This window comes from Archocentrus centrarchus, chromosome 18 (genome assembly GCF_007364275.1).
Source record: "Archocentrus centrarchus isolate MPI-CPG fArcCen1 chromosome 18, fArcCen1, whole genome shotgun sequence".
NCBI lineage: Eukaryota > Metazoa > Chordata > Actinopteri > Cichliformes > Cichlidae > Archocentrus > Archocentrus centrarchus.
In genome coordinates this window covers 19,981,874-19,997,441 of record NC_044363.1, presented here as the reverse complement: position 1 = coordinate 19,997,441, position 15,568 = coordinate 19,981,874, and the positions used below count along the sequence as shown (strand labels likewise).

General features: G+C 39.0%; 1 protein-coding gene across 1 annotated transcript in view; it reads right to left on the bottom strand.

Annotated features, from left to right (window-relative positions):
- LOC115796814 (Fc receptor-like protein 5) overlaps positions 1-11,069 on the bottom strand; it is a 49,710-nt gene extending 38,641 nt beyond the window's left edge. Inside the window, exons 1-5 of the mRNA XM_030753269.1 lie at positions 10,992-11,069; positions 10,609-10,629; positions 8,021-8,287; positions 2,970-3,287; positions 2,610-2,873 (exon numbers count right to left, since the gene is read on the bottom strand). Coding sequence (XP_030609129.1) covers positions 2,610-2,873; positions 2,970-3,287; positions 8,021-8,287; positions 10,609-10,629; positions 10,992-11,028 — 907 coding nt within the window. The 5' untranslated portion in view covers positions 11,029-11,069. The remainder of the gene's footprint in view (positions 1-2,609; positions 2,874-2,969; positions 3,288-8,020; positions 8,288-10,608; positions 10,630-10,991) is intronic.
- Between the last annotated feature and the right edge of the window lie 4,499 nt (positions 11,070-15,568).

Here is a 15,568-nt window from a genome sequence, read left to right as displayed (position 1 = left end):
ATGAAAGCCTGGAGGGAAGATTCTGAATGTGATATATCAGGAACTGATTGGAGAAATGTTTGTGCTAATGCTCACACTCACACCAGTGGAACTGAATAAAGATAATAAAAACAGATAATAGTGTAAAGTGTTCAGAATCTAAAGCAGTGGTTCCAAAGTCAAGAGTGCTGCAGCCCACTTAAAACCCAGAAAATCCCATTATTATTTTCTAAATGTATAACGTGCTGATTTATGGCTGAATTGTGTTAAAATCAAAAAGATTGTTAAAGAAATGAATGGGTTTGTGATGATTGTCTGCAACCACACAATTGAAAGACTCTGGTAATATTTATTTATATTTGTATAAACTGAATATAGTAGGGTTTTATACCTCGATCTTTAATTTATAGCAGGGAGTCTCAAATCCAGGCCTCGAGGTCCAGTGTCCTGCAGGTTGTAGATGTGTCCCTGACCCAACACACCTGAATCTAATGGGTGAATTACCTCCTCAGTATGCAGTCAAGTTCTCCAGAGTCCTGCTGATGACGTCCATATTTGACTCAGGTGTGTTGAAGCAGAGAGATATCTAAAACCTGAAGGACACCAGACCTCGAGGCGTGGATTTGAACATCCCTGGTTTATAGATACTGAAGTTAAATGTAGTTAATTTTTTATGCTATACAATGTGAGATCTTAAATAATGGTGCATAATTAACTAACACTGATTTCAGTGACTAATATGTTCCAGTAATTCTTTTCGGTTTTTCTTGAGTTACCTGCCTGCTGCTCCAGTTTTTCCCTGTTTGAGCAAAAGAGGAGACAGAGGGTGGAGCTGGTTTAAGTGCAGAGGCCAATCAAGTGGCCTAAAACCATCTGTTGTAACCACATGGGGGGAATGGGTTCTTTTTTGTGTTTTTCAAATATAGTTACACTCTGGTTTCCCCTGTGGCATTTAAAATGGTTTATTCCATTAATATATAGATCGCTGTCTCTCATTTGGGCAGGTCAGTTAGTTGAGTTCTGTTAAATATGGTTTTTGTGAATTTTGTTTAGTTGACCTCTTTTACGGGCCCATTGATTTTTAAGACTTGTTTGTTTCCACTAGTGATGGTGAGATGAAGCTTCATGAAGCTTTGAAGCTTTCCATCCAATCAGTGAACCCATGGGTCGAAGCTTCATTGTGCGTCATTTGCTCTATTGCGCCATCAAGTGGACAGTCAATGTAAAACAGACTGATTATAATCACACCAAGGCTTTGGTGCGTGAAGCTTTGAACAGAATAAACGATTTTTGTGATGACAATAAATAAATCCCGAACTAACTAATATGGTGTCTGTCCTTATGATACAACGTAGGGAAAGAAATTGGGGAGAGAGTTGTGACGTGATTGTGATTGTGTTACTTGGTTGGTAAGTGTGTTCACTAGGGACATTTTACTTATTCGTTTTTATTTAGAAACAGCTTTGCCACAGTGCTGAGCTTCAGGCGTTTTCTTTTGTTTGAAATGATTTCACCTGCTTCAGAAAATACCGTTTCACAGGGCACAGATGAAGCTGGGGTAATAATTTATTACTATGCGCACACATTATTGAGAGAGATCAGCTGAAAATATTCCCAAACAGGGAAAATCTCCTCCTCCTTAAAAGAAAAACTCCACAACAATCCCAGTATTGTCTCCTGATAGAAACCCATGGAGGCATCAAGGAGTAAAAGTAAAAGTACTGTGAAGTACTGTAAAAGTACTGTGAAGTACTGTAAAACTGCTCATTGCCACAGGGTGGCAATGAGCTTTTTTTCTGTGGGGTGTCAGCAGTAATAATATATTGAGTAAAGTGGTTGGTGCTTCTCTTTGTAAACAATGGAGGAAATGAATGAGTGAACAATCAATTCACAGAAAGAGCCCCCCCCCCCCCCCTCTCAATAACTTCTACACAAATCAGTATTTTAAAATGCTTTACTTGTTTTGTTTACTCCAAGAACCTTCTTGTGTATATATTAATAAACAGGTTTGTTTAGAAGTCCAATGATACATCAGGCATAAAGCATACTGCTTTTTAATTTCATTATTAACAGAGATTCAAAGACATTCACTTTTTAAGGAGATTTTTTTCTGAGAGGTGAGGGTACAAACTAAAGTGTATGTTCCTCCTGCCTATACAGCCCACAGTTCACCCACAGCTACCCACAGTGGGTCCATGTTTGCTGAGACTCCAGGAAGCAGGTTCAGATAAAATTCTGAGTTTGTTCACCCTGAGATGAGTTTGTTTTTTTCAGAAATTAAAAAGTGAAATAAAATCAGGGAAATCTTTCTCCTCAAAGTAAGTAAATGTTAAAAACTAAGAACTAACTGAGCTGCAGTGATAAACTCCACATTTGCAGCCACTGAGCTGAAGAAACTGAGATAATTACATTTGAATTAAACTTTTCATGAAACTAATAAAATCCTTTTCTTTCACAGATGTTTCACTCTGACTGATTAATGTATATTTTATAACTACATTAAAAACTTTTTTACACTTTTGATACTGAATTTAAAAAATAAACTTTTAGTATTGTTGAAAGTATTTTGTTGAGTTTCTGGATGAAACATTGTGGAATATAAAATAACATAAGAGAAATATCCAACTTACACAAAACTCTCAGTGTGACGTCATCACTCCACTCTGTCCAGGAACTGCCTCTTCCACCCAGGCAGCTGTATTCTCCACTGTCAGACTCAGTAACTTTGATGGTTCTGTTTTCATTGGATGTTGGAGGTGTGTTTAACTTGGATCGACTCCATTCATACGTCCACTGAGTTCCTCCACCTCCCTGAATCTCACATCTGACAGTGACTGTCTCACCGCTGAATATCTGAGTCCAGTTTGGATGCAGAGTCACAACAGGCTTTGGGGCTGTTAATAATTAAGAAAGTTCAACGAGACATGGATGCCAAACAATTCAGCTGCCATCAGATGTAGAGCTTCATGGGAAGTTCAATTTAAACTCACCAATCCAAACTGACTGACTGTACTCTGTGTAGTAAACTGGGTCTCCTTTTCCTCCTCTGCACCTGTAGAGTCCTTCCTGTGAGACTCTGATTTGTCTGTTTGATCTTAAACCTGCATCCATTGGGGTCACAAGTTCATAAGATTTATCATCTCTGTACCAGTAGTATTTCCATCCAGAGGATGATGATGATGATGATGATGATGATGATGATGATGATGATGATGATGATGATGATGGGCTCACAGAGCAGGTCAGGGTCACACTGCCCCCTACTGGAACAGCTGTGTTATCAGCTCTCAGTTCAGCCTTTGGTTTAGCTGCAGTTCAGGTTAGAACAAGAACAGAACAAGAAAATAATCAGAACAATTTAAAGAACTGCATGAAAATATGTAAATGATCAAATATCAGGAAACCTTAATGATGAAACTGTAATAAACTGTGTCACACAAAATACTCTGAAATACTCTTTTGATCAGCACTATGATTTAGTTATTAATAAACTCAGGCTCTCTTCCACAGTGTGTCTTTTGTCCTCTCTAACTCCCCTCAACCTCAACCAATCATGGTAGATGACTGCCCCTCCCTGAGCCTGATTCAGCTGGAGGTTTCTTCCTGTTAAAAGGGAGTTTTTCCTTCCCACTGTCACCAAGTGGGAGGTCGTCTGATTGTTTGGGTTTTCTCTGTATTATTGCAGAGTCTTTACCTCACAATATGAAGCATCATGAGGCAACTGGCTGTTGTGATTTGATCCTATATAAATAAAATTGAATTTGAATTGGACTGCTTGATCGAGGGTGTTTGAATTTGATTTGGTTTTACTGGGCAACTGTCACAGTGTGTGGAAACAGGCCGTGTGGCTTGTTGAGGAAGGGAGGACCCAAACGCAGGATGCAGGAGGAGGCATAGGTAAGAAAGAGTGAGCCTTTATTTTGGCTGAACAAAATAAATACATGAACCAAAAGAAGAAAAACTAAAAGGAAACCTAAACTGGGAGGAAACTGAAGGAATACAGAAACACTGGACACCGTTAACAAAACACAGCCACAAAAGACAACAAGACTCCACAGGAAAACTGAGACAATAAATACACAGAGGGAACGAGGGGTGAGTGGAAACAGCTGGGGCAAACAGGTGAAGAATGACACTAACAGGACTCAGGGAAGTAAAACAAAACACAAGCACACGGGACAAAGGACTGTCAAAATAAAACAGGAAGTAACCAAATATGGTACACGCATACTTAACACATAAGAAGGCTGGCACACAGAGGGAATCCCAACATAAGTAAACAGAACCCAAATACAAGACCTAGGCTGACACAAGACGGGGAAACAACTGAACCGGGAAGATACAGACACCTGAAACACGAACAACTAAGATTTGACACAGAAGGGATAACAGACACAACACACAAGAACACAGGGAGGCAGATACACAGAGGAGCACAGACACAGGAGTACCACACAGGGAACAGAGAAACACTATGAATAACTATAACTAACAAATATGGAACATTAAACAAACTAAGACTCTAAATGAATAAACTAAGAAACGCCATGAAACCGAACCATAAGAATGAAAACCCAAAACACTGGGCATAAGGCCCAGAACCATGACAGAATCAGAATCAGAAGCTTTTATTGTCATTATTTGTCAAACATATAATGAATGAGCACATATACTGCATGGGAAAACACTAGGGTGGGGAGGGGGATGGAAGGGAGCCAGCGGAGGCAAGTGGGTTCAGGGTTACTGTGGAGCTGACGCAGCTCCTCCCTCGGCTAACAGTTCCTGATAAGAGGTGGAACGTTCATCAGCAGCCTCGGTCTAGAGATACCAGTTCACACAGGTCATAAGACAGGATAGTGCAGGGGCGTAGAGCATCTGTTTACATAACATCCAGGAGATAAAAATGAGATTCCCAGCTATCCAAGGCCGGACAGGGGGCCAAATTTCAGATACTACAATTGCTTTGGTACAGGCTGTCACTGATTAATTTGCTGACAGCCTTACAGTCTTACTGGAAACCTTCAATGGCAAAAAATCCAATCATCTGAATTTTCTTGGTTCCTTCCTCGCTGCGCAGATACAGACACTTCTCCAAGATTTAATCCATCCTGCCTGCAGACGCAGCCGCCGCTGGCCTGTGAGCCTCATGACTCGCATCCAACTTGCAGTGCAGTTCCAGCAGATACTGAGTCTGAGTGTGCGAGTGCCAGTGTGAGAGTCTTCACACTGGCCAGGCAACCTTACCAAGGCCCGAACGGCTGTCCAGACTTTCCAAATTTCACAATAAATCAGGTATTCCCCAAGTTCAATCAGAAGAAATCCTGTTATCAATAGGCCAAATATGTATACGTCTTCCACGTCCTCAATCAACAGTGCAGTCAGGCACATGATCGTCCACTCTCCCCAGGAATCCATAATGTAGCCAGCTGTGTCTGTCCCACTCGAACAAGAGGGTTCTCCTTTCCCATTTCTCCTCATGGAGAAAATTTGATCAATATCGTTGAGAGGCCAGCTGACCAGATCCACAATTCTAATTTCCAGAGGCTCTCAAGCACAGCAAAGCAGCAAAGCAGGGTAGATGAGGGAGGGTTGGGAGAGAAAAGAAAAGACATCCACCTCCACTGAGAGCAAGAAGAAGATCACACAACTCAGGTGTATTATGCTCTATTTCTCAGTAAATTACTTCCCATTGAACAGAAATAGGATCACATGATCTTAAATTACCTCTTTCCTTATAATTAGACTCAGAATAAAAGAAAAAGCTACTTAATCAATCCACAAATCCATAAGTAAGGCATATGATAGACACATGGTTTTACACAAAACATTATCTAAACGAGCCAAATTATTTATCTCAGTTTAATCCTATATGGGGCCAATTAGCTTTTTGTACCAGGAAGAGCAGATGCAACATTTAAGCTTTGGCACTCCAAATGATCAGTGATTTGTATTTGCCAGATTCTGTTGTTATGATGTCCTTTAAACAAATGAGGTCTAAGTTTAACCTGGACACAAAGCATTTCTTTAAATATCAAAAGTTTCACTAATTTAAACCAGAAGACGACTCTTTCCAAACCTTCTCTTTCTCCTCTGGAAGGAACAGTAAACAGAGATGGTTTCAGCAAAGGTAACATTTCAAGCTGTTATCACATAATGATACTTCACTCATCAAAAAATGTGAGGGACACGAGGAAAGCCTGGAGGGAAGATTTTCAGTGTGATATATCAGAAACTGATTGGAGAAATGTTTGTGCTAATGCCCACACCAGTGGAACTGAATAAAGATAATAAAAACAGATAATAGTGTAAAGTGTTCAGAATCTAAAGCAGTGGATCCAAAGTCAAGAGTGCTGCAGCCCACTTAAAACCCAGAAAAGCCCATGATTATTTTCTAAATGTATAACGTGCTGATTTATGGCTGAATCTTCTTAAAATCAAAAAGGTTGTTAAAAAATGAATGGGTTCTTCTTTCACCTACAATGAAATTTGTTTTGGTGATTTAAAGATGAACAAAGGGGAAAAACTGCTGCTTTGATTTTCCTTTGTGCTCTCAGTGAGTTTAATGCTTTTGAGTTTAGAGCAAAATAAAACTAAATATGACTTGCTAAGTAATTTGGGTCCAAGCACCAAATAAACATTTAGTAACCCTGTATGTGAAACATTAGACATCCTTAAAAAAAAAAAACTCCACAACAAGCCCACTGTGGGCTCCTGATAGAAACCCATGAAGGCATCAAGGAGTAAAAGTAAAAGTACTATGAAGTACTGTAAAACTGCTGTGGGGCCTGTATGGGCTAACCCACAGGGTGGCAATGAGCTTTTTCTGTGGGGTGTCAGCAGTAATAATATATTGAGTAGATTGGTTGGTGCTTCTCTTTGTAAACACTTGTTCATCGTGACTGTGTAACCACTTTTGTGTATTCTTGTGACACTCTTGTGCTTTATTTAAATGCTTGTTTTGGATAAATAAACTATCTGCTAACAGAGCAACACTCCTGAAAGGACCAACATCAACTTCTCTCACTCAGAAACATCATGGAAGCAAATTTACTGTGAAATTCTGCACAGCAGGAAGGATTCAGCAGCATCGGGCTGTTTTTATCAGTAAATTATGTTTATCAGTAAACAGCTGTGACAACTAATTACTAAAATTCACTCAAATAATAAACTAAGATTTTTCTTTCAGCACTGCCAGAGTAGAGCTTCCAAATGCTTTGCTGTTTATTCAAACCTGATAAAACCTCTCAGCTTTGCTCAGACATTATTGCTGCAGTCTCTCATCCTTCTCACAGCTTTATCAGGTCCATATAGATTTTCCCCAAAGTAGAGCTCAATAAAGTCAGAACAGAAAGACGCCTTTGGAACCACACAGCTTCTTCTTGGACCTTCTTGTGTATATATTAATAAACAGGTTTGTTTAGAAGTCCAATGATACATCAGGCATAAAGCATACTGCTTTTTAATTTCATTATTAACAGAGATTCAAAGACATTCACTTTTTAATGAGATTTTTTTCTGAGAGGTGAGGGTACAAACTAAAGTGTATGTTCCTCCTGCCTATACAGCCCACAGTTCACCCACAGCTACCCACAGTGGGCCCATGTTTGCTGAGACTCCAGGAAGCAGGTTTGTTCACAATGTTGAGTTTGTTCACAATGGAAAGGTGAGTTGGTTTTTTTTTTTTCAGAAATTAAAAAATGAAATAAAATCAGGGAAATCTTTCTCCTCAAAGTAAGTAAATGTTAAAAACTAAGAACTAACTGAGCTGCAGTGATAAACTCCACATTTGCAGCCACTGAGCTGAAGAAACTGAGATAATTACATTTGAATTAAACTTTTCATGAAACTAATAAAATCCTTTTCTTTCACAGATGTTTCACTCTGACTGATTAATGTATATTTTATAACTACATTAAAACTTTTTTACACTTTTGATACTGAACTAAAAAATAAACTTTTAGTATTGTTGAAAGTATTTTGTTGTGTTTCTGGATGAAACATTGTGGAATATAAAATAACATAAGAGAAATATCCAACTTACGCAAAACTCTCAGTGTGATGGTATCACTCCACTCTGTCCAGGAATCACCTCTTCTGCCCCTGCAGTTGTATCCTCCACTGTCAGACTCAGTAACACTACTGATTGTGTATTCATTGGATGTTGGAGGTGTGTTTAACTTGTCTGGACTCCATACATACGTCCACTGAGTTCCTCCTCCTCCCTGAATCTCACATCTGACAGTGACTGTCTCACCGCTGAATATCTGAGTCCAGGATGGATGCAGGGTCACAGTGGGCTTAAGACGAGCTGTTCAAACAAAAATATCTCATTAGCAGATTTACAGAAACATAAAATCATTATAAAGCTCTCCTGGTTTTTATTGGTCATCATATTTTTGCTTCCTTGTGACAATTTGACTTGAAAATCAACAATGAAAAGTTTGTTTTTTATTAAATAAATTAAACCAGCAGAGTGACTGAAAACAAACAGGTGTGCACAAATTTAATCTGTAAGACTGAACATCAACACATGAACACACAATAACATGTAAACAACTTCAATTTTTCAGATGTCAATTTTTTTGTAATTTTTAAAGAAGTTTTATAGTCAAATATTCCAGTATTTACTGATTTCTTCATCTTCATATTTCCATATTTACACATTTATGATCATATACTCTGTGAGTTGTCAGGTAGCTGTTGTTTCCTAACAATGCTGTTAAACTTCCAATGATGGATTCAAAGCTGGAGATCGCTCATAAAGTGATTATGAGGTCATGAATGGTGAGTAATACACCACCTGCTGGTGTGTTCTGAGCCTGTGAGCCTGAGCTCAGGGTTAATGAACCCATGACTTACAGACACACGTTGCTGATCAGTCAGAGCAGAAGAGCAGCAAAGGTCACGTGTAAAAATACAGCCAAGTGAACTTGAACTGGACACTTGTCTGTATTTTCAGTGTCAGAGCCATTAATACCTGTACACACTTACAGATTTATTTACACATTTACAAACATTATTGCACACACACAGATTTGAATACACACACACAAATCTACACACTCAGTATCAAAATGACAGAAAATATACATATGGATGTTTATGTGTGCATATTTCTTGTCCTATTCTTCCAGTGGAATCATAGACATAAAATATGTCAGTGCATAAATGAGTGGAGTGCAGAGATGTGAAGGCTAAATGACTTGAATTAAAGTGAGCTCTCACAGCTGATCAGTCTAAAAATGTAAAGAAACAAAGAAGAGAAACACAAGGATGCAAGTAAGTGTGCACAGATGCTTTGACAGAGACAGAAACGATGCAGCAGGACTGTTTATACATGACTGGGACCAAGAAACAGGTGAAAACAGTCAGCAAGAAAATTAACACAAAGCATGAAAGAAAACCAGCCTTCAAATAAAGAAGAAATAACCAAAGGAACAAACACTAAACAGGAAAGACAACAGAAACAGGAAGAAGAGAGAAAGATGAGACAGAGAAACAGACACTGAAACACTGAAGGAAACTAAAATTATGACTCATAAAACTCAAATCATCAGCAGAAAAACCATAAAGTAAAAACAAGAATCAAAGCTTCAGTGAAGTCACAGTGAATAAACCCACATTCTGCTACAAAGAAACCAAACCAGGAAACACAAAACTCAAAAAACAGAACCAAAGACCATAATAGTCACAAAGAAACAACGATGGATCTTTTTCATTTGTTACTCATGTTTATGTAAAGCCATATTAACTTCTAATTAGCAGCTCTTAGACATTTTTTCTAAAAACATTTAGTAACATGGTGTGCTGTCAGACAGACAGGACACCATGTTACTGTAAATGTCTGTGAGTGTAAGAATTCATAATAAGACTCATTGAAATTTTCAGTCAGGACTTTATTTGACAGACCTGTGGTTGAGTCTGTTTTCCCATTTAAATTAGTTGCATTTAGCTTGTGGTCATCTTGCTGTCCTGTAAATAATAAATAAATCCATCCTCTTCCACTTATGCTGTTCAAGGTCACAGGGGGGTGGAGCCTATCCCTGCTGTCACAGGGCAAAAGGCAGAGCCCTGCGACTGGCTGGGCCTGTGTCAGCCCAACTCAGTGAATGTGAAGAAATAAAAAATAAATAGAATAAAATGCCAGAAAATCTGTATGAAGGTAACAGACTCTCATGTAAGCTCAGAGCAGTACTTATTTAAAATATTTCCTTTTTGGTATTTACTGTAATTATTCACCCGTGTCACTTTTTGAGAGCTAATAGAAGAAAATACACTGAGGTAGGCAGCAGCATGTCAATATAAGTGAGACAGTCTGCACTAAACACAGTCCTGCTGTAATCAGTTAAACCTGATTCACCGCCTCCTGGTGAATCAGTACTGTGATCTGTTAAGATGGTCACATAAACATGAAAAGAAGATCAGTCTGTATGAAGACAACAAACTGCAGTAAATATACAGTTTGAGTAATGGCTGAATGAAACATCTGCTCAAGCAGTCACACTCTTAATATGATCATTTTAACATTTTAACCAATAAATTCAATGAAATTGATGTCATGTAGGAATCAGATATCATTATATGGAATAACAGCGACATGTAGAAGTTGGAAGAAAAATGTGTTTTTACCTTCAGCATTTCCATAGATGACTGTACGGAGCATTAAAATAAAGAATAAAACTTCATCAGACATCATGTAACAAAATCAATTTTAAAAAGGCTTTTTTTAAAGATACATTAACACATGAACAGTAATCACCAATTTTCTGTGCTCCTATTTATCAAACAGGCTCTAAAATAACTAAAACAACTGTAACACAGTGTGTAACTGTAGGTGATGCAGAAAGCAGCAGTGTATCAAACATTTTGCTTAAACCATCACAAAAATCACAAGTATGCTTTGTTCAAGCTCTCAGGTAAACAGGTTAAAGCAGTGATACACTGTAATTCTCACAGATGAGAAACATTTTCATTCATCGGTGCCATTCAAACAATGTCAGAAGTGAACTTACAGAAAAACCCCATCATGCAGAGCAAAGAGAGCCCCATGGTCACATCCAGCCCTGCTGCACTCAGACCCACAACTGATCTCAGAGTTTAACTTTGAACAATAAGAAATGCAGAACAAACAGAAGCTACATTTAGTGTAGATAAGAGTTTTTTTCTAACTTCTTCTGATTGGTCTCTTTGTGCTTCCTTCCCTTTCACACCAGCCTCAAACAGCTCCTGTAGCTTTGACCGCACCCATGGGTGACAGGTTTACATTTCCTGTCCATTGCAAATATAGAAGCTTGTTTCTTGTGTTGTGTTGTTTTCTCTATGATACACAAAGGAGTTCTGCTGCTTCAAGTCAGGAGACATATTTTACCAGATCATAATTTTCACCATTTTCTTCTTTAAAAACTCTGATGTGATTTTTTGCAGCATCCTGTGGATCATTATCATGCTGCAATATTCCTCTTCTGGCAGGTCTCTGGAGACTGGGAGTCACTGGGAGTCATCTTATCAGCCAGTGTTTTGGTATATCCACAGGCATTCATGGTGTCATCTATAAATGTCATCTCCCCAACATGTATTGTGCTCCCAGCATTCATCAAGTTTCTGATCATCTTCTTTAGCAAAGTTTAGTCCTGCAGTTGTTTTATTCTTGTACAGACTGATGTTATGCAGTGACCTTTGAACTGTCTGACTGCTCCAAGAAACTCATTTTTTTTCGGTCTGAAGTACTTGTGTGTCTCTTTTCTCAGTGCTGGTCAAACTTAAATTGCATTTTCCTCAGCATCATCTTAAGAGGACAGCTCTTATTAGAAGTTGTTCAGTACCTCCTGATTACTGCTGCAGTTTTATAACCAGTAAAACCAGTAATGTCTTTTAATGAATTTGTTTTTTCCTTATGATTGTTTGTTGAAATTCATCCTTCAGGCTGCATAAAAACATGAATATTTGATTTTACTGTTATCTCTAATATTCTCATGCAGTACTACAGTAAAAAGACTCGTTTGAGTTCAGCATAGATCTATAAATGTTCTCACCTTGTGGTGGGGTTTGGCTGAGCCCGAAACACAGGAAATGACTCATAAAGCTGATAGTTTGAAGCCAAACAGACAACAAATGAAGAAAACCGTGTGTGTGTGTGTGTGTGTGTGTGTGTGTGTGTGTGTGTGTGTGTGTGTGTGTGTGTGTGTGTGTGTGTGTGTGTGTGTGAGAAGGGGGGGACGGGACACAGCTGCCAGCCACCATCTCTCTGTCTCTCAGCTTTACTGGTAATTAATAAATAAATATATAAATAAATATAACAATAATTTAGCAAGTTAGTTGCACAAAAACAGGATGTTTTTGTTAAGTTGTGTATCTTACACAATTATATATTATAGGAACTATCTTTATTTTTACTCATGTTGCCATGGTACCTTAAAAACCTGAATGCATATTGCAACAAACCATGCATCACTTTACTGTGTTACACAGTTACACAGCACACAATTTTTAGTTCCCTTTTCTACATAATGAGGTTTCATAAGAATAGGACGTCACCACATTCACACCAGAGCTAATGTGTTTTTAGAAAGCATCAAGTTTCATGTTCTGTAGAAGATGTGTAGCCTGATTTTAGTTTAACTTTAATACCTTTAAATAGTTAATGTAGCATTTAAAGCACAGTCTCTGTAAGAAACTGAATGTTCTTCCTCATTTCAGTTCTGAGGGCTGATGAAAAAAAAAAAAGAAGAGATCACTGTGGTTTTTTTAAGTGCAGAGAAGCCTGCAGCTATGTGGGAACTCACAGTTATACCACACAAAAATATTCACACATTATTTTCCATCAGTCGTGTCTTTTTAAGGAGTGGTCCTTCCTGTCATGGTCTGAACTGCAGGTCAGTGACCATGAAGTAAATGTCTTCATAACACAAAATGAAGATAAACTTAACATCAGACAATAAATCAAACTCAATGTAACCAAACAGTCTGCAAACAATAGTTTTACATCATGGTAGCCCCTTAACTGGCAAGGGCCCGGTTACGGGCCGTTTGTAGTCTCTTTTATATGGCAGGCTAGACCCTCCCATTTTTATTGACACGTCATTCGGCCAATCATGTAACTGGCTGCACCAAATCACCTGACAAAGCTACGTGACGCCCTCTGAATATTATTGGCTCTGGGAAACCCATTTCTTAACATTATTGGCCGAATGAGGTGTCAGTCAAAATGGGCGGGTCTAGCCTGCCATATAAATGCACTTCATTCAGCCCGCGGACCAGACGCAGCCGATTAATAGGCTATGAAATGGGTTGTTCAGAGCCAATAATAACCAGAGGGTGTTATGTAGTTGTTTCAGGTGATTTTATTTGCTGCCAGTTAAGGGGTTAACATTTCTTACAGCTCTAATAGATTTATAAGTTTTATTCAGACCTGCATTGTTTTTCATGGCCAGCAGGGGGAGACTCCTCTGGTTGAAGTCTAACCCTTTTAGAAAAGAGCTCTAATGCTTCATTCACTCAACAATCAGACCACCAAGGCCTCCACCTGCTGCCCAATCCACACTGCACCAGACGTATGTTTTTATTAACAGTAAAAATCTGTCATTCAGCATCATCTTCTGTACTGTACAGCATTATCTGACCTCACTGCTGATTTTATTGTGTTTCAGCTTTGCACTTAAGTATAATGTTACCATGAGTCAGAGTGCTGAACTACACACAACACAGAGACATAAATGTTCACTGAAAGTTACTTTTAACTTACAGCGAGTGGTGATCAAAAACAGGCAAAAAAGACAACATATGGTGCACATACCAAGCTAATCAGCATAGTAGAAGCTGATGGGTCAGAATCAGAATCTTTATTGTCATTTTCCCAAATGAAGCTCGGTATAACTGTCCTTCTGTTCCAGATGGGTCAGGGTTGTGTGGAGGGCTGTGGTGGGGTTTTGCACCATAACATTTTTGTTATCAATACAAGGCCATGCCTTTAATTTATTATTCCACATTTCACTATTCCACTCTGCTGGGTAGGAAGCTTTCTTTACAAAAACTGTATCGCCATCTCTGCCTTTGTCTTTAGTCTCATTTTTGTCATCTCTCATCATCTCTTCCTGTTCATCAGATAGTAACGTGTCTCTCACCTCACTGTTCTTGCTGCATGTGTTGTCTCCTCTCCCTCTCCAGTTCTTTCCCTGCAGAATGGTGGCTCTCCCTCTCTCACTGAGATGCCCCCTGTCTCCCTCACCTTCTCTGGTGTGGTTCAGTAATGTAAAATCGGTGGTCAGAGGGTGAATGTCTGAATCTGAATCAATTTATTATCATTACATGAAACATGTAACAAAAAGAAGTTCCAGCACACCCATCCAAAAAGACAATCAAATCGAACAAACAGGGGAGATAAGAGTCTGCGGCCTTGCAGCCATTCAGAGGTGCTGCCGTTTTACAAAGATAAGAGGGAAACAAAGCAAAACGATAGGACAGGTGAGGAAAAAAATTCATCTCATATTTTGCCCAGTGGGGGCATCGTATCAGGTTGAAAAACCTCTACATAGTAAGCACATATAGCATATAGCATGGGAGCACTAGAGTGGGGAGGGGCAGGGATGGAAGGAAGCCAGCAGAGGCGAGAGGGTCGGGTTAAAGCTGGGAGCGCCATTGGGCAACTGTTTTAGTGCGTGTGCGTGCTCACCGTGCTGGTCCGCCAACAGCGGTCTGCCGAGAAAGCGACAGAATCCCATAAAGGGGTTTCTCGTCGGGTCCACACAGCCCACAACATTGTGATTAACCTGTTCAGTCCTGGTGTGTTTCTGGCTACTTTTCACCGCAGTGTTTGAATTTATCAGTCAGAGAATAACAATCAGGAATAATAATCAAAGCATCAATATAAGGACTCACAAATGTCACAAATGTCAGCAAATGTCAAACTGCTGAAACTATCGGAATGGACGTGAGGGAATGAAGAAAGTGAAAAAACAGGGACACATATGTTTGCAGCCAAAAAAACTGAGCACAAAGAGCGAGGACAAAAAAAACACCAGCACCACAAGGCCGTTAACACACATAATCCAGCTACACAAGCATAAATGTGACACGAGGTCGGCCACTTCTGTAGGTTGTGTACAGAGGCTGCAAAGACCCTGCAAGTCTACGTAGTGATAATCTAACCAAGCTAGCTCCAGAACAGAAGCAGCTTCATGTGGTGAGAACATCAGGATGCAGCTGGATTTGAGCAAGAGTTCAGTTTGTTTTTGTCAAACATTCGCTGTGTTCTGATGTTTTACACCACGTGTGCTGCACTGACACTGAATTTTTATTGTAGAGTTTGAGTTTTGGAGTTCATGTTTTTCTTTATTTTTCTCCCTGTTGATGTTCATGTGTGTCCCTAATATTACACACATTAAGCACGTAATGCTGCTATTTTGTGAACAGTTGCTGGTTGAATGCAATTTTTTAAAACAATATCTTTTGTCGAGTTTCTATTACACAATAGTCACTCCTGACAAAGATTGAAAAACCAAAACTAATGAAAACTAAACTAAAACTAAGCTTGAAACCAAAAACCAAAAATAAAAACGAGCAAAACCACTCTGAAAACTAACTAAAACTAAAC